General features: G+C 39.8%; 1 protein-coding gene across 2 annotated transcripts; it reads left to right on the forward strand.

Moving 5' to 3' along the window:
* Positions 1-17,259: 17,259 nt before the first annotated feature.
* LOC123972510 (ubiquitin-conjugating enzyme E2 Q2-like) lies at positions 17,260-22,968 on the forward strand. Of its 2 annotated transcripts, XM_046052032.1 has the most exons (10): positions 17,260-17,683; positions 17,790-17,973; positions 18,373-18,477; positions 20,071-20,193; positions 20,504-20,557; positions 20,936-21,076; positions 21,785-21,869; positions 22,569-22,629; positions 22,721-22,811; positions 22,906-22,968. In XM_046052032.1, exons 2-10 carry the CDS (start codon positions 17,815-17,817, stop codon positions 22,966-22,968), a joined length of 882 nt encoding a protein of 293 aa, XP_045907988.1. In that variant the 5' UTR covers positions 17,260-17,683; positions 17,790-17,814. The 2 variants fall into 2 exon arrangements, with proteins under 2 accessions (XP_045907988.1, XP_045907987.1); XM_046052031.1 differs by having other exon boundaries at positions 17,260-17,973.
* The last annotated feature ends 67 nt before the right edge of the window (positions 22,969-23,035 follow it).

A 23,035-nucleotide genomic window follows, 5' to 3' on the forward strand; every position in this document is an offset into this window, starting at 1 on the left:
CTTTTTGGCTATATTGAGTTTTATCATTAAAAAAAAGTATTTCCCAGTTCTACAAAGGTACATACAGTTCCACCATGGAAGATGTTTGTCTTTAAGTGCATTTCAGTAATGTACTGCACACAATCATGTTGTTCATTTTTGAAAATAAAATGTCTTCTGTCTGCCGTTGAAATTGTAGCATGAACGTTCCTAATGCTACATTCATTCCTCTGAAGTCATTTGTGCTGAGCAGGAAGAACAGTAGACATTGGTCCTGGCTGGACATAGATAATTATGATAGAGTAGGACTGACAATTGAACTCTGGTGTTATTGGACCTTGGAAGTTGAACTCCTCTCCTGGGACTAGTAGTAGGGTCACAGCTGTGCAGATTGAATCAATGCCTATCAACGCTGGACATGAAAATGACCCTCAAAGGCCTGACCAGCAGTGTGAGATGGGTAATTCACCAATATGAGGGTGGTCCCAGTGGGAGGATGCATCTTTAGGAGCATAAAATTGTGTCCACTGTTGGATAAGGTGGGAAACTCAATATCCATTAGTTCAACATAGTTGGAAAAGAGCAAATGTGACTTCTTATGGGTAGAAAGGTGCGCTAGTTTTGAAGAAAAATGTTCAGGCTGCCATCACAAATTGTATTTTTATCTTTAATTTTCATGTGAGTTCATTTTCAAAACTCGGATCCATGTGAATCCATTGGTTTGACCACCACAAAACATCACAGTCACTAAACATAATCATAAGGTGTACCTAGAAACTTTATTATAGTATGAACAGTTGTGTGATTGATGTTACTGACCTGTATGTGACTGGAGCTTTCATGACGCTACAATATCCTTTTAGCAGTTGCTCATTGGATACAGTATGGGTTAATGACGTCTGTACATTTGGCCAAGATTATGTCTCTGTGATTCAATTCTGTCTGTGTTACCATCAAAGCAACTCTCCAGGGACAGAGATGGAGAAGATGAAGCCTCTCTGTCATCCATGGTACCCAAGAGACCACAGAGGCCCTCATCATTGCAGAGAGCTCATCCTGGGGGGCTGGGTTCAGATGGCAAAGTGACTGATTGCTGTGTGTCTGTCTGGACTGGCTGCTAATGATGCAGGTCAGAGATAATCAACTAACCACAGGCAGCATGGCTGGGAGTTACTCCAAAATAAGTGAAACAGATTGGATGTGAATCTGCATTTCCCACATGGAAATTCGACTATCCATCAATTAGCTGAAAGCAAATACCCTCAGTCCGAAGAGGATAGTTTGTTACTGGTGGAGGGGCTCCAAAGTGTCTCCACATAGATGCTTTCCATCCTGTGTCTGTCTTGCGTATCGCACCACATACTGTGATCTTTTCACTTTTTTTCAGAAATGAGATGGTATGTACAGAGAAAAATGCAACTATAGATTGTCTACCAATGTTGAATGCACTGCTTTGGCAGTCAGTAACAAGTAAATATTGTTGCTTTGTCAACCCTTCCATCCAGCTGGCACTGCAATATCAAAATACATTATTTCCTTCAATCTCGTGAAAATCTATTAAACAGCATCTGACATTATGTGCAAACATTACATGAAAAGTATACCTTATGAGGTGACTTTTTGCATGTAAGGTATGAGGGAAAAGCAAAAGTTGGACATTTTGGGAAATATGCTTATTTTCTGGCAGAGTTTGATGAGTAAATCGATACCACTCTCATGTCTGACTGTTAAATACAGGCTATTGCCAGTAGCCAGTTAGCTTAGCTCAGCACAAAGACTGGAAACAGCCTGGCTTTGTAAAATGGTAACAAAATAAGCCTGCCAGCACATCTTAAGCTTACTAACTACTAATACTAATACTAATACTAAAGGCCTTTGAGCATTTGCCAGACAACCAGAAATTTACTGACACCAAACCCTTCTAAAAGGGCAAATTGTCATTTTTGCACTATTTTTAACAGATTAAACATTAACAGCAGATACTTAATGTAAATTAGTAAGCTTAAGTGGTGATGGTAGACAGATGTTACCATTTGAGGCCAGCTCTTTCCACCCGTTTCCAGACATTTTATAAGCTGTAGCTTTATATTTACCATATAGGAGAGTTTGTATCAATCTCCTCATGTGAAAGCAAAAAAAGCATACTTCCCAAAGTGTCAAACTATTCTTTTAAACATCTGTGCTGTTTGCAGCATTTGTTATTATTTTTTTTAAGTTCATTAAAGCAACTTGTATGTAGTAAGAGTTGGTGTTTCTTTCAATTTGGCACTCCTACCGTTTGTTGAATGTAATTCAACATTACTTAAAATTGATTAAAAACTAGCAAGACAACTAGCAAGACAACAACTGTGTGACAACAAAAGACACAGCAAAATTACTTACCAGTAGGGGTGTGACAAGACACTTAGCTCACGAGATGAGATACGATATTGGATTCACAAGATCGAGACGAGATTTTAACACTATTTTTAAGAAATCTTCAATTGCAAATTATATGAAAAATTTCAGCATTAGCAACTTAATTTCCTTTTCCTTTTTGCACCAATTTCTGCCTTTTCTGAAACCAAATTAAGGTGGAAATGTTTTTGTTTGGGTAAAACTACTGCTACTCAAAACTATTCAGTGTGCAGATAATTCTTTGTTTTTCGCAATAGAATAAACTTCTCAGTGATTTTTCCACAGTTGTTCAAAAGAAATGTCCAAACAAATCCAGCACATGTCAGAGCCACCAACAGTTTAACAAATTAAAATCATATCCTGCATTCATGAAAAATAAATATTTTTTTCACAAATTTTTGTTTACTTTAACCGCATGATCCCTGGCACCTATTTCGCCTAAAATAACATACCCAAAATACATCAGTAATATCTCCCTAGGCCTAGATGCATAATGGTCTCCTTTGAAAGGTCAGATGCTAAGGAATATAAATCCATTGTACATTAACTACATGGAGATGCAATACAGGAAAAATATGATATTTTCATCCTCGCCTGGTAAAAAAAGCTATATTTTAATGCAATAAACCATCAAAACCATCATAAGGTAGATTATAATGCACATGAATATCTTGTAATACACCTGGAATACAACTGTAACTATAAATTTGATGAAAAGAAACTGATAAACATGCAGTTATTACACATTCTTTCAAAAATATACCAGGCGAATTTCTATGTTTTGGCCATATGTTCACTTTTATTGGGAGTTATCTTCAAAACATTATTTCTGTCCATACAACTACGTTCCAAATAACATAAAGCTTCCAAAACATTGAAATTTGATAAAAACAGTCAATATATATGACCAAAAGCACTCCCATGCAACAGAACATCCTACAGGGCTGCAAGTGGGCTCTTTCTCTTCATATTGAAGAGATGAATCATTTGCTATCCTACATCCTGTCTGTGTAGCTCCTACGGGTCGCCAGCAGAGGCCGATAAAGACCGCCCCCGCCAAAGCAAACTCTTCTTCTCTACTTCAATCTGACGACAGAAACTAAACTTATGGTGCGTTCCATTTACCTCAGAAGTCGGAGGTCAGAGCTGGGAATGACGTCATACCCGAGTTGACAGCTGTGACAGCTGTTTGTTTACAACTAGCCAGGTTAGCTATTGATACGCCGGTTGATTGAAAAAAACGCATTGTGCGGTATTTACTCATACTGAACACTGTAGCAACACGACCACATGCGTACACAAAGTGCTGTTGGACAGCACTTTGTGTACGAACATTTCTATGAGACACAAGTACACAGAAGTGCTAATAAACAGTATAAACTAGAACTTTCACTAACTGTTGATACCCCAACAGCCATCTTGGATCACGAAGTCGGGGTAGTGCAACTTCCGAAGTTGCTGTTTTTGGACGGAAAACAACTAGAACAGCGAACATCGATTACCTCCCCGGTATCGGGGTGGTCAGGTTCCAATTAAATGATGCGCAGATTTCAGTTTTCTCTCTGTTCCTCTCCTGCCCTCTCTCTCTCTCTCTCTCTCTCTCTCTCTCTCTCTCTCTCGCTCTCTCTCTCCCTCTCTCTCCTTCACCCCAACCGGTCGAGGCAAATGGCCGCCCACCCTGAGCCATGGTTCTGCTCGAGGTTTCTGCCTCTTAAAAGGAAGTTTTTCCTTGCCTCTGTCGCCTAGTGCTTGCTCTTGGTGGGAACTGTTGGGCTTCTGTAAATAGCATCATAGAGTACGGTCTAGACCTGCTCTTTTATGAAAAGCGCTGTGAGATAACTGTTGTTGTGATTTGGCGCTATATAAATAAAATTGAATTGAATTGAATTGAAGTTAAGTTGTAAATATGTGTAACAGCTGTAATAGTAATTATGATAGAAACTATGGATAGGAACCCAGTGTCATAATTTGGCAAAGTGTGTCAGTGAAATCAGTAGTGTTTATATATTGTGGGAGAAGTGTTGTGGAGCACAAGAAAAAACAAAAGGCTAAGCAAAGCAGTAGGGGGAAAACCCTGTCATAGAAGACCGCAAGCCATGCTGGAAGCTGGGACTTTGGTATCCTGTAGAGCACTAGGCCCTGCCGCTCCACATCTGGTTGGATGGTGCAGTCATCTCCTCTGGCACCTCAAAGGCAACATGGGTAGACACAGTTCGCGACACAGCACACACACTAGCAGACTAAACAGGGGCCGTCACACATCCTACAAGAGAGAAAGATGACAGATTAAAAATATGCGTTACTGGAAAGCCTAGACACAATCTGAGAAGCGGCAATCACACACCTACTTTCTTGTAATAATTAATCTAGCTTTACATAACTCAGGAACCTCGCCCTAGATACAACGCAACTACCTGTATTCACCACAGGCAGCCGTAACTGGCATGCGAACAGCAACCACACATAGCACTGAGTGCCCTTGGCTGTCTGCACCAAGCGCCACTCCCCAGAATAGCATACCCACCTCCCTCTCCCTTTCAAAACTTAGTGGTCAGTCCCTCCAGTCCTCATGAAGCACAGGTGCAGCCACTTATTCTAATAATGCCAGCAGGTCCTTCCTCTCCCAGACCACAGTCACTCAGTGGTAATGGCAGTGACGGTGCATTCACGAGTCAACAGGGGTATCTCCCAGTTCGTGCTGTGAACATTGTAAAACATTCAAACGTGCGCAGCGTGCATGCACGGCGCGGGTGCACGGGGCTCAGCATTGTATTCCCTAACCTGGTTCAATGTCCATTCTAAAATTGCGTGCGGCGGCTAGGCTGAGGCCTTAGTTGGTGCGCGCTCGTCTCCAGCGCGGGGGTGCGCATTCATTCTCAACTGCGGCATTGACGTTGAACTTTTCCTCGCGGGTTTCCCCTTCTTTGATGGTCCTTACATGTTTGACGGCCTTCTTTCTTCTCGTAATCCACCAAAGTAACTTCACGTCAGCTCATCATCCAGGTGGGATGCATAAACTGGGAATAGACTAATGGGTAGGACTGATTGTACCCATATTGGAACAGTTTTGCTGCTGCTGTTATTGGGACTGATATAGTCTACAGGTATTGGTTCTGGTAATCCCTTATGTGGTTTTATGTGAATGGATGAGTGTGTGTGTGAGGACTACGTTTTATGTATTTAAAATAGATGAAGTATATATTGGCAAATTGAAAATTATAAATAAAGCTTTATATTTGTGGATGCATGTCTCTGTTCACTCAGTTCTAGGACCTGTTACACTGTCGTATAGGATAGTGTTGGCGTAGTTATTCTTGTTTATTTGATTCCCTAATAAAGGTATTTTTAGTTCTTTTCAGTTTGTAGGGACCTAATTCTAGTTTTGTTTATATATAACCCCACCCTCGAGTCGCTACATATTGAACAAATAAACCCCTTTAGTTGGTCGGATTCTGCTCTGACAACTACGCTGTTTACTCGCGGGAGGAGCTCGGAGTAAAATGCTTTTATTAAATTAGCTTTTTACTTTAGTTTTTAGGATTTTAACGTTGATTTATCTTCACTGGAGCTTCTCAGCAGCTAGCTTCCGTGCACATCCGGTTCCAGTGTTGTTGTTAGCGTCGTTAGCTCTGTTGGACTACGACTTCATATTTATATAAAAAACGGACAAAACTGGACATTGCTGGGAGAAAAGAAAGCGAGGAGGTTGAACTACCTGGTGAGTTCAGAAAACATGTGTCTGTAACTTTATTCCAGCTATCATTGTACTTTACTGTGACCAAGTTAGCATAGCATAGCCCTGATCGTTCCAAACTCCAGCCTGGTCCTAACTGCTAAGTAGGTCTTAGTTAAGACCAGTCTTTAGAGTTGCACCAACAGGGCTTTACTAAGCCTGGTCCTAACTGCTAAGTAGGTCTTAGTTAAGACCAGTCTTTAGAGTTGACCTAACGTCGGTTGCACCAACCAAACTTAAGCCTAGGCTTAACTACTCCTGTCTTGCTGACAGACCTGACAAAGCATGAATTCATATGTTTAACAAATCTGCATCCTGTAGTTATTTCGGCATCAGTTTAATCCTTTTATTGCTATTTAATCACAGCAAAATGTTTACTTGGGGTTCATACAGTTGTAGTAAAGGCGAGTTGTGTTTATTCACATTATTGCCTTAAAATCGCCTTCTCGCGTTGTGTGTGAACACTTACAGCGAATGTACTCACGCGAGGAAAGCGTTGCGAGGCGAAAATTTGCGGTTGGTATGAATGCGGCATAACACTTCTCTATTACGTTTTGACTTCGGTGCATGCTGGTTGAAAAACTGCAACTAGCATACACTCTTGGCAAATTAGCTAGTTAACAAGCTAATCTAACAAGCCATGTATGGCGAGCACAGACACCAATACTTGCTAATTATTACTAACACATAAAATTCAAGAATTTTACTCAGAAAAAACAGGAGCACAGGTTTCTTGGAAGGTATATTAGTACAATTTACCACACAGCAAGCCATATTATTCATCCAATATATGCATGAAAAAATTTCATGACCAAGATGTCAAGTTCAGTGACTCAACTTAGCTGAGGGGAAGGCTAACAGACATCTGACAGCTAGCGATGACAGCACCGCCGTTATAAAAATACTCACTCACCATACTGTTGACATGAATGGGAAAATGATTTATTAATAATATTTATTAATAATTATTCATTAATAATTAATAATCGTATATATATATTATATAATAGTAATTAATAATCATTTATTGTACCAAGCTGTAAACATGTTTATGTCTGCTGAAATGGTGGTCTATGGAGATAGACTCCCTTTTAGAGCCAGCCTCAAGTGGCCAGTCAATGAACTGCAGTTTCTGGCACTTCCAGGTTGGCTTCCTTTTTCAGCTCCAGAGTTTGACACTTGACTCCAACAAGTAAAAGCCAGTCCGATATTTACTCTTGTCCGGTCTCTTGCTCACTCACTCTCTTGTGTGACAAGTGTGGTGAAGCAGGTAATCCAGGAAGAGAACAAAGTCCAAGAAGCACTAAAAAACTCCAGAAGTAATCCACAACGTGATCAACATAATCTATGGAACAGGGACACAACATATGTGTAACAACAAAAAGACAAGAACAAAGGGCACAAGTAAACATATGTAGAGAAACAGATGGGGCAGGGTAATTTAACACAGGTGGGACATATTAGGAATCAAGGCAGACAGGAAACAAAACTATACAAAGGCACGTGAAACTCAACACTACAAAATAATACAGGTTATAAAGCACATGGAAACGCACAAGGACGAATTTACCAAAGTAAAACAGAAAATACAGAACGAATGAATTACCGACAAAACATACATAACCAGGGACATGGGATGAGAAAAACAAAGGCAGGGTGAGATAAACAATTATCGAAGGAAAATATTTAGGGCTGTCCCCAACTAAGGATTTACATAGTCGAATCAGAATTGTCAAGTCCTGCCTATAGTCGACTCACGTGTTTTTTTGTGCATTACATTAATTCATTTAACTGACGCTTTTATACAAAGGAACTCACAATTACTATGCATGTCAGAGGTCGCACGCCTCTGGAGCAACTAGGGGTTAAGTGTCTTGCTCAGGGACACATTGGTGGATGGGTCACAGTGGGGTCTCATCACCACCCCACATGTGTGCAGCGATATCGAGACCGAGGGGGCAGTGGGGGGGCTTACACAGGGTAGCTCCGCTTTAATCTTGAGAAGCTGCAGAGCTGCAGTCTCTTTTCATTCAACTTACACTGTAAATTTCCAGCTAAACTGAGCCTTTTTTTAAGACCCTTTTCTCTCTCTCTCTCTCTCTCTCGCCTGTCATTCACCGGTCTTATGCAGAGTTTTACGTGCATATTTTAAAACGATAAAATATTCTTTATGTGGTTCATCAATGGTGATAAATTATCCGAAAGTCCCGCGAGGTGCGAACAACTCGGCACAACACCGTGAAGTTGGGGCTCCGTCTCTTCAGCAAGTGTTCCTCCGCTGCCACTGCACACATACACGCTACGCTTAGACATGTGCACTGATGACCCAGGGTTAGGGTTACAATTTTGGATTTATTCACGCACTTCAAAAACATTTATTGAAAGTTTTATTCTTTTTACATATTTATTTACAGCATTAAACTTTGAAATGTATATTGTAAAAGGCTGTATATTAACTTATTGGGAGAAAACTGGTAGTTCTATGTAAAATCAGACATTGAGCACCCCTATATCACCAAAATGGCATGATCCTTGTTTCACTGCGATGCTTCGACTCCGAGATTGACAGTCGAATCAGGCTCCGCCCATCGAAGCATCGAATCTTCGACTATTCAGCCCTAAAAATATTACAATCCAAACCAAAAACCATAACACAAACCAATATCCACAACAAACACTTAGCTAGCTACTTCCAAAGAACTTACATTGTACATTATATACTTTTTGCTTCTTCTTATAGCTTGAGCATGGTAGTGTTGATGCTGTAAACCAATACACCGTAGTTGTAAAATGTTGTTTGTGCACGGGACTCAAATGTTACATGGCGTCAATAGCCAGCTGGCCTGGAGTGGTAATGTGAGTGGTAATACAAATTAGTGTACAATTACAATGATTTTGAAGCTTATGTTAAGTAATGTTGCCTTACACAGAAGTAAGGGATACATTCACCACAAGCAGACTGTTCAGATTACATGCTGATGTTGGTTAGAAGTCACAAGTAAATAAACTGCATGTCTTATGCCCTTGAGTGTTAATTAGACATTTGAGAATTCTAATGTAATTCAAGGGTGATTTATTTCTTTAATGTGGTATTTTATTGCTTTCATATCCTTTTGTTTGTCTAATATGAATAAATTTGTTTGAAAGAAAGCTAAATGATTTATTAGATTCCTTCCTGCTATAAAATGTGACTTATGACTTTTCACTCCCAGATTAACAATCAAGTTATATGATGCTGTGAATGACAGAGACTTTCCTTGGCATTAGACCAGAGGGAGAGGTTAGGACAATGTCCTTGTCTTGATTATACTGTATGTATGTTGTAGTCCTAGCAATGCATAACATAGTCTAGACTGCTAATCTTAGAATAAATAATGTCCCTGTTAATTTACACTAAACAAAATTATAAACGCAACACTGTTGTTTTTGCCCCCATTCATCATGAGCTGAGCTCAAAGATCTAAGACTTTCTCTATGTACACAAAAGGCCTATTTCTCGCAAATATTGTTCACAAATCTGTCAAAATCTGTGTTAGTGAGCACTTCTCCTTTGCAGAGATAATCCATCCACCTCACAGGTGTGACATATCAAGATGCTGATCAGACAGCATGGGTATTGCACAGGTGTGCCTTAGGCTGGCCACAATAAAAGACCACTTGAAAATAAAAACTCACTGTTTTCTATCCTCAAATACAGTAACTCTAATGTATTAAATGTACATCTAATGTATTGAATGTACATCAGGATGGTTTTGTGAATACATCAATGAATTCTGCAATGCAGAAGTAGATAGTTGCAAAAATGGCTTGCGGTTTTCTTAAAAAACCAAGCTATTCGACCTGTCTGAAAAGTGTGTCTTGTCAGGTCTGATCTCTTATCTAATCTCTCTGGCTGTTGGCCTCTTGAGCACTACAGAGGGGTTTCTGACTGGTCCACAGGTAGAGGTAAATTGGATGTGTGGCAGCTCGCAGGATTCCAGATGGTATGTTGCTCCCCTTGAGACCCTATCCTTCTTAAAGTCTCCGCTGTGATCACAATCATTGCTGGAAAATGTTATCTGCCACATACAGCTTCTCAGCACAGCCACCATATGTCCCCACCTTTTCTCATTGTATGACGTCCCGCCCCATTCTCCACACCCGGCTATACTCACAGGAAAAAACAGGAAGACAGTTAGACAGGTAGAAGACAATCCCTTCAAAAGTTTCCAGATTGTCTCGCTCCTAAGTCACGATTCACCTGTAAAAGTAAGTGAACAGATGCAGCCTGTCTCAAGAAGCAGGATTTGTTTTGTTAGTTAGCTAGTCACAAAGCAAACTATTTATAACAAATTGTTGTAAAATTTAAATTTGTTGATTTGTTACAGCCCTTCACACAAATTTGCAAGTAATATTGGCACAATAACACCCCCCTACCCAAAGTGAGATGTTTCAACTCATGGAGATGCACATAAAGGCCTTAATGTGTTTTAGACAAAATACGTTGTACAGAATGTCCTTAAAGGAATTCATGGTGCTGCACTTAGCAGTACTCTAGAAAAGTGACAGAAATAGTTGTATGAATGAATGAAAAGAAGGCTTGAGAGAGATGTTCAAACCTGCATACTGTACTTAAAGTGGGTACGATTGTCGGATTATCTGTTTTGGAAGGTCACAAAAATTGTCAGAAGACAATCCTTGCAATTCTACTGAGATACTGAAACATGATCCAGATGTAAACGTCTGGCTTACTTTCACAATGTCAAAAGGTTTAGTGGACACACTGTACACTCACTCTAATGCAGCAGAAATGAACAGTGTCTTGATTGATGAGGGGAAAAATTTATTCAAGGTTTGATCTCCAATTAGTCTTGAGTTAGTTGATACAGTAAGTGTATGCTTAACTGTCAGCACCTCAATCATAACTTTGGCCAGGACTGAGTAAGCGCTACTCCCTGCCTGCATGTCCCTTCCATTTCAGGCGCGTTGCCCAGGGCCAGGCACGGTATGATTTAGATGATATTTGTCCTCTTAGCTAATTGATTTAAGCTGGGCCTCCTTCCCCTATTGTCAGCCTGTCATGGTCTCTCACTGGCCCTGTAAACTGTATTAGCATTAGGACGGACAGATTGGCAACGGTGCACTCATTTATGAGACCCCTTCCACCAGCCCATTTTGCCTCTTGCCAGAGCAGCAGTGCCCCAGAAAGTAAATAGACTTTGGCTTGAATGTGATTAGGCAGCAGTTTACTTGGTTAGACCACATGAGGAACAACAGATCCCACTGAACAGCGATGCCCCACAGATAACCCTTATCCTATTATATCGGCACACAGTCCATTTATCCATTACACTGTAAAACCTATGAAAAATGCATGACTTTGCAAAACATGAGGCCTTCCATCAAACATTTTTCTTTGTGTCCTTTCATGCTTTGGTATTGCAGTTCAAATATCAAACAATAAAGTTCTTCTTTAACCTGCCTCTTCCCACACTCTTTATATCAATGTGTATAATGGCTTTAATCTGGATTTATGCTTTTATGCTATTATAAAAAGAGCAAGATATGAACGCATCATTGATGAGAAGGGTTACATTACTAATGCTTTAAGTGTTGCAGATGTTGCTCTCATTGTTCTTGCACTTATTGCTGCTGTCCGTGTATTGTCTCCTCGCTGACTATAATGTGAAAATGAAAATAATCAATGAATCATCAACAGCTTATCAAAGTGATATGTCTGTTACTGTCCTACATTTTTATATAATATGCTTCTGAATACAAAGTGTCACACCTGTACACTTCTCCTTTGAACGTGACTCCATCTGTGTAGCTTTAACTTTTTTACTGATGAAGTAAAGGGACTGCTGAGACATTTCTGGCGACACCACTGCAGTTCAAGGTGACATTTGCTCTTTATTCAGTACAATTTTAGAGTAATGGCCCTCTGTGGGCTCATTGGAGAAACACTTAAGTCGACTAAGACCCATGGAATTGACAAGTGCCTTTTTAATGTAATTATATTTCGGGAGACACTGGTGTAAAAAGTGTACGAATCAGATGTATGTATTATACCCAATCCATGATATACCTAATTTTTTTTTTTTAGTGTTTTTCTCTCATTCTTTCTTTCTTGAAAGAAAGACTCAACGGGGTTTTTTTTCACAGCAGCACAATTTATAACAGGATTTATACTTGTTGACCCAAAATAATTTTTATTGCTCAGCTTTGTACATTATTTCACATTGCTGGCTGTCTCATCATATTAGTATTTTAATTCATTTTCCAGCCACTGCGATGGATGCAGTGTTCTTGCAGGGTCTTGAGAAAACTATGATGGTCCTCTGGGGGACAATGTCCCAAGATGCTCATCAGTATCAGGAGGACACCTCCCATTAGCTATTGGAAATAAGCATAGGGGGGCTGAGCACAGGTGCTCCTCGCTGGCCTAATCACTTCTGCAATGAAAAGTGTAGACTAAGAACACTGCAGCTAATGCTATTAGTCCAGCTCTGGGTGTGAGAGATAAAGATTCTTTGTAAATGAACCAGCATCTCTATCAGCTGTGTGGGTGATGCAAGGACATATGCTACACTCACTATGGGGGTGCTCTGTGCACTGGATGTGAACTGTCCTCTGTCTCTGCTCGTATACTCACTGTTCCCAAGAAGAAAATTGAATATCGCTCCTCCTTGGTGGGAAAGTGCAGTCTGCTCTGACAAACGGCCCTTCTGTATGTGGTGAATCAGCAGTAAGGGCGTTGAGGAATGGCCTCAGGTATCCAAAGCTAAACGCCTCCAAATCCCTACAAGACAAGACATTGGTTTAATGCCAAAGAGGCTTAGATGCAGCTGTTTTCTTTAACACTTCTCAGAAGTAACACTGTTGATAAAGACAGTTTTAGTGGAGTTGAACACAATACACTCTTATGTAAAGAACCTTTGGGCAGAAAGGGGAAGGATGTTTTCAGTTTTCACTTCCACTATTAATTCTGTGTAACAGTACATAACCATCCATCCTGCGTACAGGGTTGCGGGGGGCTGGAGCCCCCTGGACAGGTCGCAGACAAATAACAACTCACGCTCACACCTAGGGACAATTTAGGGTAAATCTAGGCCACATGTGCTTTGGATGGTGGGAGGAAGCCGGAGCACCCGGAGAGAACATGCAAACTGGGGCAACTGGGGTTAGAACCCACCTTCATGCTGTCAGGCGACAGTGCTAACCACTGCACCACTGTGCCGCCCCAAGACAGGCCTTTTAAAGTTTAATTAAGATCCCTCTTATTCACTCTGAATAATTTGTAAGAGAGTATCTAAATGGCATGGCAAAAATAAAACATGCTAGCAGTTGTGCATTTAGATCTTATAATGAGGTTTAAGTTCAAGCCTTCATGCTGCCCATTTTGACTTCAGCTCTGGTGTTGTTCATAAAGAAATAATAAAGGTTGTAAATGGTGGGAGATGATTTGCTCTTGCTGTCTGGGATGGAATGAGGAGACAAGGCAGGGATTTAATTAACTTTTGGTCTAGTGCAGATGGAGGGCAGAAGAGCAGGATAAATCAGAGGACAACAGCAATCTACACAGGGACGCTGTGACAAACCACACGGCAGCCGCTAAATCATAAAACATGGCTGAAAAGACAATCAGGATTCAACGGAATACATTTGTTTTAGTTTTTTCTGACCCTTGACAAGCTTAGCACTTGCCTTTGTGACATCACTGAAGATATGCTCTGCCAGGAATGTTTTATATACACTCAGCTTAAAATATATAAAACATAATTGCGGTCTACAATTCATTTCTCAGTTGTGCGTCTCCTCCCCCTCATTTGCATGTACTCTCCATGAGTGTAACAGATGTAATACCATAGTTGCAATACATTTTTGTGGCACAAAGTATGCACAGTGTGTTTTACTCAAGAATTTCATTAATGACTTTAAGAGGACTTAACTGTTATCATTTATTTCTGTGGCTGTTGTTTGTGGGAAGATGCAACACAGTGAGTGTGGTGGGCTAATTGCATTTGGCAGGACGTTATACCACTGCTATCTTCTATAACATCACATCCCAACAGTAGACTAATGTAGAGGACAAGTCCCTCAATACAGTCTCCTCAATAAGCGATCAATGCAGTGTAATTACACACCAACAAGAAATGTACACTAATTTACCTGCTCGCGAAAAAAACTGGCAGTTAATTGAAGTGAGTGAAGTGAGACAATATGTAAAAAACACTGAGAAAGTAATAACATACTTAATGATCGGGGGGCGGCGGGGATGGGGGGGTTTAATCAAGAAATGATCTATATTGCTATGTGTATTATTACTTTTAGCTTGGTCTAGCTTGTCTTTTGTTGCTAAAGACTGATTAAGTGAATTGTGTTTCCTTATTCTTGAAACCCATTCAAGCAGCATATCTTCATATCAATAGGGTGTGATATTATAATTTAAAGAAGGAGCTAAATAATATCGTTGCATAATTACTCAAACCTTTGTGACCTACCCAAAATACATTACTATAATCATTGCCTGGCCGATACCCTTACTTCTGAACATCAATATGTATTACTCTAACCAGCATACACACACACGTTGTGCACACGAAGAGGCAGCCATGCACTACACACTATCATTAATACGGACGCATACAAACTAACACACAAGTAGTAGGGTCAAAAAAAGAAAGGTTAGCAACAATTTGTGTTCTCCACATCTACCCTTGTTGATTTTACACCACAACCTCCACTCCCCCACAAAACTGAATTACAGCATTTGCTAGACTGGAACCTTGACCTTTCCTGAGGAACCCTTACATTAACAAAGTCCCCATCCTCACTGCACACTCAGTGAGTTCAGGTAACTTGTTAGAGTTTATTGCACACTGTTGCAATATTCTACACAGTGAAGTTAAGAATCTGTCAACATATGAGGTCAGCAGGGTGGCTAAGGCCTGCATTTGACCCCTGTGACAATGCTATACATACACTAGCCCCGGGTCTGCCGCTGTAGGTCCCATACACATCACCAGTGGCATACACAGGTTTGGACACGAGGTACCACCCTCGCCCTTTTAGTTTATGAGCCTTTAAATTGGCAGCTCAATATGTAGCTCCTCAGCACTGAAACCCCAAATGTAGCTCAAGAACAACACACTGAAAAGGGTCACATTTGCATTCGTTTGCTCAGTCCACTAAATCTCAGAGGTATGACAAGTCTGAGGTACAACATATGACTAAATTAGAAACCAAGCACTAAACATCTACCAGTAATGTTTGAGTGATTAGCCTGTGTGCCTGTTGCCTTTCCTCCACTGCCCTATCACGGAATACTAATTTGGAGAGGACCAAATAAAAGAAAGGTTATCTTTGTTGAAAGGGAGACCTCATGATAGCATAATTAGAGGCGACAGCACAGCACTATTCTGGACCAGTCAGCTACTCCCAAATCTCTCCTTCAGAAAGAGGAATGGCTTTTAAAGTTTGCTTTTAAGGTTTGGTGTGTGCCCCGAAACACACACTATCTGTCTAATTGAATTGACTAAAGGACATGCTTCCTGAAGACTTTCTGCCATCTTCCTGGTATTCAACCTGTCTGGCTCTCAACCTGAAAGTGAAAATATTTGCATGTATTCATTTTTCTAAAGATAGAGATAAAAGAGTAACTTCCTGGCAAACATGCAAATAACCTAGACACTTTTCCCCATTTGTTCAACATCGCAAATAACTTAGACACATTTGTTTAACCATCAAAAACACGTCAACACATCTTCAGAGAGAATTGATATTCATAGCCTGAAACACAGTAAACCAGTCAGTAGAGAGCAGGAGCAACAGCAGAGAGGAGTGTGTTTTCATGAGTTTACCCTACTTTAACCCTAATCCTAGTTTATCAACTCTTGAGCCAACGCTGCCCCCTAGTGGGAACCATGTACTACTACTGACATGATGTGAAACATAAGTACTCCATTGTTTATGGTTTCTATTGGGGAAAGATACAGAGAGCATATGAACTAGACATTTTTTTTAAAATTACAACCCATGCATAAAACGGTGGGGAAATTATAAGATGTAATATTTAAATGTAATATTTTACAAAACTCTTCTATAAATAGTGATCAGTCCTGGTTAGTAAGGCAAAACACCAAAACGCACACACACAGCAGATTTTGATTATACTTGGTAATTGGCTTCTATTAATAAAAAAAGAACATGTGCTTATAATACTTAAACAAATCAGACGGCTGAGCCCACACTAGTAGTAATAAATTAACTTTGGAGGTGGATATATTTGATATTACACCTGACTATTTTTTTACTAGCTGGCCATCGTTGGAAAAAAATCCTCATTTTCTCATATCTATATGTTGTATATCGGTTTATATATAAACATATGACATATTAACCATATTTATTCATATATATTAAGTACTGTTACACACATTCTTCTTTTTAATAAACTGATATGTCCAGTTAGCCTATTGAAAGCAAAATAATACAGACACAGTTCTTGTGACCAGTCTGTTAAGACATTCAACAAAGAACATATTAGGATTTACATCCAAAATAGGTTGAATCATAGCTTCATACAGGCCGAAGCGAAATAATTTGCTGAGCTGAAAATATCACAGCAAATGTGTAGGCTATACTGATGTGATAAGACAATTTAAGATAAGATACGATGTTCCTTTATTAATCAAACTGTCAAACAAAGCAAGGTAATCAGTTTACATAGCTGCAGCCTATTTCTAGTACATTTCTGTGGGTAAACAACATTTTAATGATGATTGGGTTCGATTATGTTGTTCATCTTATTGAACACGAATGCTGAGTCTTAATGCTAAGTAAGTCCAACTTTCTTATTGACACTGCATCTAACATAATTTCCAGGGAAACGTTTTCTAAATCATTTCAGTCATCTTTGTGGTACCAAAGCAAAACTATTAGAAAGGGCCACTTCTAAGTTATGTGCACCAGCTTCACTCTAGTTACTAGTATGCCTGTGTGTAAGGAAATTGGTTCATTTCCCTTACAAACTAATTTAAATCACATTGAAGCTACTGCCCCGCATAAATCTATTACTAAATAATCAACTGTAATAAACTTTCCTTTATTTTCTTACACTGAAATAAATTGAAGACGCGCTGAATGCTGGGATTCTGCGGGAACGGCGATATTGCAGAACGCCATCTTTAAACCCCACAAGAGGCCAGCTACAGTTGTACACCGGGATGAAAAACACTATCCCTACAGCGGGATATAAGTTCATATCGTGGAGATGGTATGATTGTTCCCCGTTTAAATAACCAACAAGGAACTGTCCGGTGGGACTGTGAGGAGACGGTCACGGGACACCACGAGAGCCTTAAACTGCTGTTATCATAGGCAGACAACAACAATAGACGGAAAGACAACAACAACGGACTAGCTCGCTAACTGGCTAGCTAGCGTCTTGCCAAGCGCTGCGCTGTTTTCACACGCTAACTGAAAGCTAGCTAATGTTAGCTACTTCATCAGCATATCTGTCCGGCTGCGCTGAAATTTGACCGGGCGCGCTTTAAAGTTGGCATTGGATATCCAGTTACATCTACAGGGACAGTCCGTCAGCTCTTTGCCAATTAAAAAAAAAATCTATATTGAACTGAAATTTGCGTTGTAGCTTTAGCTAGCTAAAAGCTAAGTCCCGACTTCTCCCCCTCCCCAGCGGCCCAGCCGGAGATGCGTGGAAGATGTCGGTGTCGGGGCTGAAGGCCGAACTGAAGTTTTTGGAGTCCATTTTTGATCCAAACCACGAACGCTTCAGGATCATTGACTGGAAGCCTGACGAGCTGAGCTGCCAATTTAATGTAACTGGGGAAAAGCTGTTAATTATCCACTGTAACATAACGGTAAGCTTGCAGGAACACAAGTGCCGGGATTTATACACTTCCCTTGTTGGTTGTTAGCGAGCTAAAGTTAGCTGCTTCACCTGCTAGCCAGGTCGCAGGCTAACGTTACCTCCACAACTGTACAATCTGATGTTGTGCATAGTTTCGTAAGCCAGCGTCAGTGGGAGCTACGCAGTCTTTGTAGGGTGTTTGTTGGTCTGACAATCTGATATTAAATGGTGTTCATAAGAAACCTTAGCTGTTGACTGGCTAACGCTGCACTCTGAATGCTAATGCCGTCAACCCAAATATTACGTTGTTTAAGTTAGTCACTCGGTGTGTAACCCTACCACACGCAAGCATATATGTCAAATATATTGATGATACTGTCTCGTTTTTGCTGTGTTCTGCTATCTTTAGGAATCTTATCCATCTACGCCGCCAATATGGTTTGTGGACTCTGATGACCCGAGCTTGACGCAAGTTTTGGAGAGGTTGGAAGATGTGAGAAAAGGCAGTACTCTGGTATGTTTCGCTTATTTCACTATGCGTCACTGGGAGGGGGGAAAAAAAAGTTAATAACGATTATGTACACTTTGTGACAAACTGTGGACAGTTATTCAAATTATTCATTCATATTATTATTCACAGTAAAGGTTCAAACATCTGTCATCCAAAACATCGACTGAGCACACACACTGTGTCGTAGTGTCAGTGATACTACAAGCCAGAGAGTGTCTTGTGATGCAGCAAGTGACAAAAATGAATACTCAGCAGATCATTTTAATGATATCAGGATGCTTCTTGGAGTGTAAAACAGAGTTGATGTAGGCTACACTTGGACTAAACGGAATTGCTTTGCTAAACAAGTATTGACCAGGCTGCCTCTCAGCAGGAGGATTTTCTATGAATTTTTGTAACACAACCAGCCTGCTTAATCAGAAGGAGGGAGATAATTGTGGTGCTCTCCTCCTTTCTTTTGTACTTTAATTTATCGTGCCAGCTATTGTTGTAAAGTTAATTAGATTTTATATTGGTGTTTTAGAATATATTTCATAAAGTGTGTTTGGAAAGTATTTTGCATCATTCTTGCATGATTTTTGCTATGTTGTACTAGTTAAAGAGTGTTCACTGATGCAGGTTGAGTGTTGAATGGGCTTTAAGTGTATCATGGGCTTTCAAGCATAATCAAACAACTTCTGTATCTAGTAGATGGGATGAACGTACATAACTGGCAAGTACCGACAGACATGTTTTCAGTAGGCCAAATGGCCGTGTCATTAGATCACTGGGACAACCTTTGTGGTCAAAATGTCTGTGACTGACAGGTTCTTACCTACTCCTACGTGTGGTGTGACATCCTGAGCTTAGTTAGCCTACTTATTTGTCCTGCTTTGTTTGTAGGACACAAAATATGCTTTTGATGGAAGTGCTGTCAGCTTTTTTGTACACAATAATTTTTTTGCACCAGAATGGAACATTGTTAATTTTATGCCTTTCCCCTCGGAGATGAGTAAAGTATTTCTGATTCTGAAAGGACAAACCTCGCCTTCCTGTGGAAAGATAAAGATCAATGGGTTTTCTCACTGTTGCACAGATGCACCAAATTTGCTAAGGCAGAGCACACTAGCTGATGGAAGCGTTGTGACAATGTTGTCTTGTAGTACAAACAATGTCAATCTTCCTGCATTTATTATGCAGTGGTATTACAATGAGTGTTTTATGATTAAATCCGTATGGTGTCATACATGAGTAACTGGCCCAAACATTAATACTACATTTATAGATATTACATTATACCACATTTGCAGTTGCTTGGAGAATAATGTAATCATTCTTTGTTCTTTGTCTCAAACAGTTGTAAATTGCTAATTTTACATTCAGCAAACAATGATATTAAAAATCCTAGTTTAGTGAAGCCGCTCACATAATATACAGTATATTATCTACTCGCATAATAAAAAAAAATCTATATATAAGCAAACTGTATAAGCATATGCTTGCTATTGTGTTTCTGTCACATGTCTGCCATGTGGCATCACCGTGTAGCTGCATTTGCAATCTTGAAGAGTTTATCTAACTCTGTATCCCCTTCTCTATGTGTATTGTCTTTCTTAGCTTTTGCAGCAGTTGAAGAAACTCATTTGTGACCTTTGTCGGCTGTATAACCTTCCCCAACATCCAGATGTGGAGATGCTGGACCAGCCCCTGCCTGCAGGCCCTGTGGGACAAGACCGAAAGGCAAGGCTGCCTAGTTTGCTCTTTTCAAATGCAATGGCATGGCCAGTATTTAATTACGTTAAAGAAATATTCCTTGCATATTTCTATTTAGATTTTTAATTATGCACTTCAAAACCACTTTTGGTTTGGTGATTTATATTAAATTGCTCTCTAAGCTGATCAATATTCTCTTCCTGTGGTCATGGTCAGTAAAAGGTGGTCTTTAGTAAAATAAAAAAGACCAGTCCTCTCAGTGAGTCTCTTTTAAACCACTTTGTTCAGCTTGACATAATGCCTTGTTTGACGTGTGTGTGTGCGTGCGCGTGTACAGCATGGGACAGAGGAGGTTACATCTGAAGAAGAGGAGGAGGAGGAGATGGGAGAGGTAAGTTATCACCTTTGGTCTAAACACCTTATATATTGCTCTAATAGCTCTTAGGAGGTTGAGCTAGATTCTCAGTAATGAAACACTGGAGTATATGTTAGTCACATGATTTGAAAGAGGAGATGTTTAGGCTGTTGGTGTTACTTGCTTGTATGGTATGTGGTTTGGGGAAAGTCTCATCCTGTATATTGAGAAGCTTATGTTAACGTTTTCTTGGTTACAATGTTGTTCTAGTGAGCAAGAAACATTTTATATTTATTAACGTTTTTTGTGACTTGGCACTGGCTTTGATCCCAGAGCTGTTTTTTATGTTGCATGTATTTCTGGAGAACCAAAAAATATTTGAAATTGTTTAAAATATCCCTTACGTACCAACAGGACATAGAGGATCTGGACCACTATGAAATGAAAGAGGAGGAGCCTGTGGATGGGAAGAAGTCTGAGGATGATGGCATCGAGAAGGAGAATCTGGCCATCCTGGAGAAGATCCGAAAGAACCAGAGGCAGGACCATTTGAATGTAAGTCTCTATTCAGTAAAGTGAAAATATTTTGAGGCGCTAGGGGGCTTAGGGTTGACAACATATTTTGTCTAGTACCTAACTTCACATTTTGGCAGATGATGATGGGGCCTACATTTAATGTGTGTGTGTGTGTGTGTGTGTGTGTGTGTATGTGTATATATATATATATATATATATAATGTGTGTATATGTATGTATGTGTGTATGCTCATTTTGTCAGTATTACTTTTGTGAATGACACTTGGGGAAAGGTTTCTAAGAGATAAAGTTAAGAAACAAGGAGGTATATCTCATCTTCAGGTTTCTCTTGGTGTCTGCACCTCAAGGCAGCATAAACTTATATAAAGATTAGATTTTCTTCTGGGCAGGGCTCTCAACTTGCTCATCATCCTGTTTAATGGCTCAGCTGTGGGGCTGTCTTGGTATCTGAATTCTGCTGAAAATTCTGTCCTTCCCCAACTATGGAATGTTGCATACTTTACATGCACTTATTTTACAATTTAAAAAAAAATATATATTTTTTTTAAGGATCACTGAAACATTCTCTTAAGGGTTTTACTGATAGAAATATTGACGTCTTGTAGAATAAAGTTTCCTCTTTGATGGCCCACTTTAAGTACAGATAACAGATTTACCATCACAGTGAATTGCTAAGCACTGTGTTCTTTGTCTTTATTGTTACAGTTGTTGTTTTCTATTTGGCAGGGAGCTGTGTCTGGTTCCGTACAGGCCTCTGACCGCCTGATGAAGGAGCTTAGAGAGATCTACAGGTCTCAGAGTTACAAGACAGGTATGCACACTGTACAAAGGTCTGCTCTGGGTTGCAGGTCCAAGTGAAAAGAACACTTGCAAATAACTCTAGCCGGGAACTAGCGCACATACATACAAACCCTCGCACACAGTAATCATCGGTTATATCCTCTTGATGTGATAGATGGGTATAAGTAAACCTCAAGAGCCATGAAGTTTACATGATCTGAGAAAAACATTTGAAAGCTAGTTTAGTTGCGCAGAATTCAAAAGATATCTAACTCTTTGACTTGTTCTTATGAGGTCAGCTCCCCCCTCAACATGGGTGTGGTGGCAGCACTGTAAATTGCTACACCCTTTACTGTTTCTTGCAAACATCTCTTGTGTACTTTAGTAATGCCTATTAAGCACATGGACGCGCTTTCCACAGCAGATTAACAAAGATAAACGGTATTCTTTGAACAATAAAGTACAAACCAAATAAATATTTTTTGAAATCTTGAAAAGAAAAATTTGGTAGCAATTCCTCACCTTTTTTGAGGTTTAAAATTATTTGTAGCAGAGTTAGCTGACAGTGGTATGCGAGTGTAAGGGCCAGTTAAAACACATTTTATACTTTGCCTCACTGCATTACCTTTTGCTTTATAGAATTAAAAGGGAGATTAAATCGTTACAGTTTATACTAGACCATGCACCGGGAGACGTCTATGGACTTTTATTTAATCAATTTCTTTTGCAGGCATCTATTCAGTCGAGCTTGTCAACGACAGCCTGTATGAATGGCATGTCAAACTAAGGACGTAAGTAACCTTGAGATCTTGCGTCAAGTATTATTTTCTTTTTCTCTGTTAGCATAAACACAGACTGATAGCATAATCCATTTTCCAACAGGGTGGATCCAGATAGCCCCTTGCACAGTGATTTACAAGTCCTAAAGGAAAAGGAAGGAATGGATTACATTTTACTAAACTTCTCATATAAAGTGAGTGAAATAGATTTTGCATTAATAAAAATGATAAAAGTTTAGGACTCTTTGAAGTGTGTAAATTAAAATTTTTTACTTGTCATCGCTACAGGATAATTTCCCCTTTGATCCACCGTTTGTCCGGGTGGTTTCCCCAGTGCTTTCTGGAGGGTGAGTTAATTTAGCTGCTGCACTTTTCACATCTTTCATTCTCATTGACCATGTTCAAGTTGAGGCTGTTT

The sequence above is a fragment of the Micropterus dolomieu genome, linkage group LG06 (genome assembly GCF_021292245.1).
Source record: "Micropterus dolomieu isolate WLL.071019.BEF.003 ecotype Adirondacks linkage group LG06, ASM2129224v1, whole genome shotgun sequence".
Classification (NCBI taxonomy): Eukaryota; Metazoa; Chordata; class Actinopteri; order Centrarchiformes; family Centrarchidae; genus Micropterus; species Micropterus dolomieu.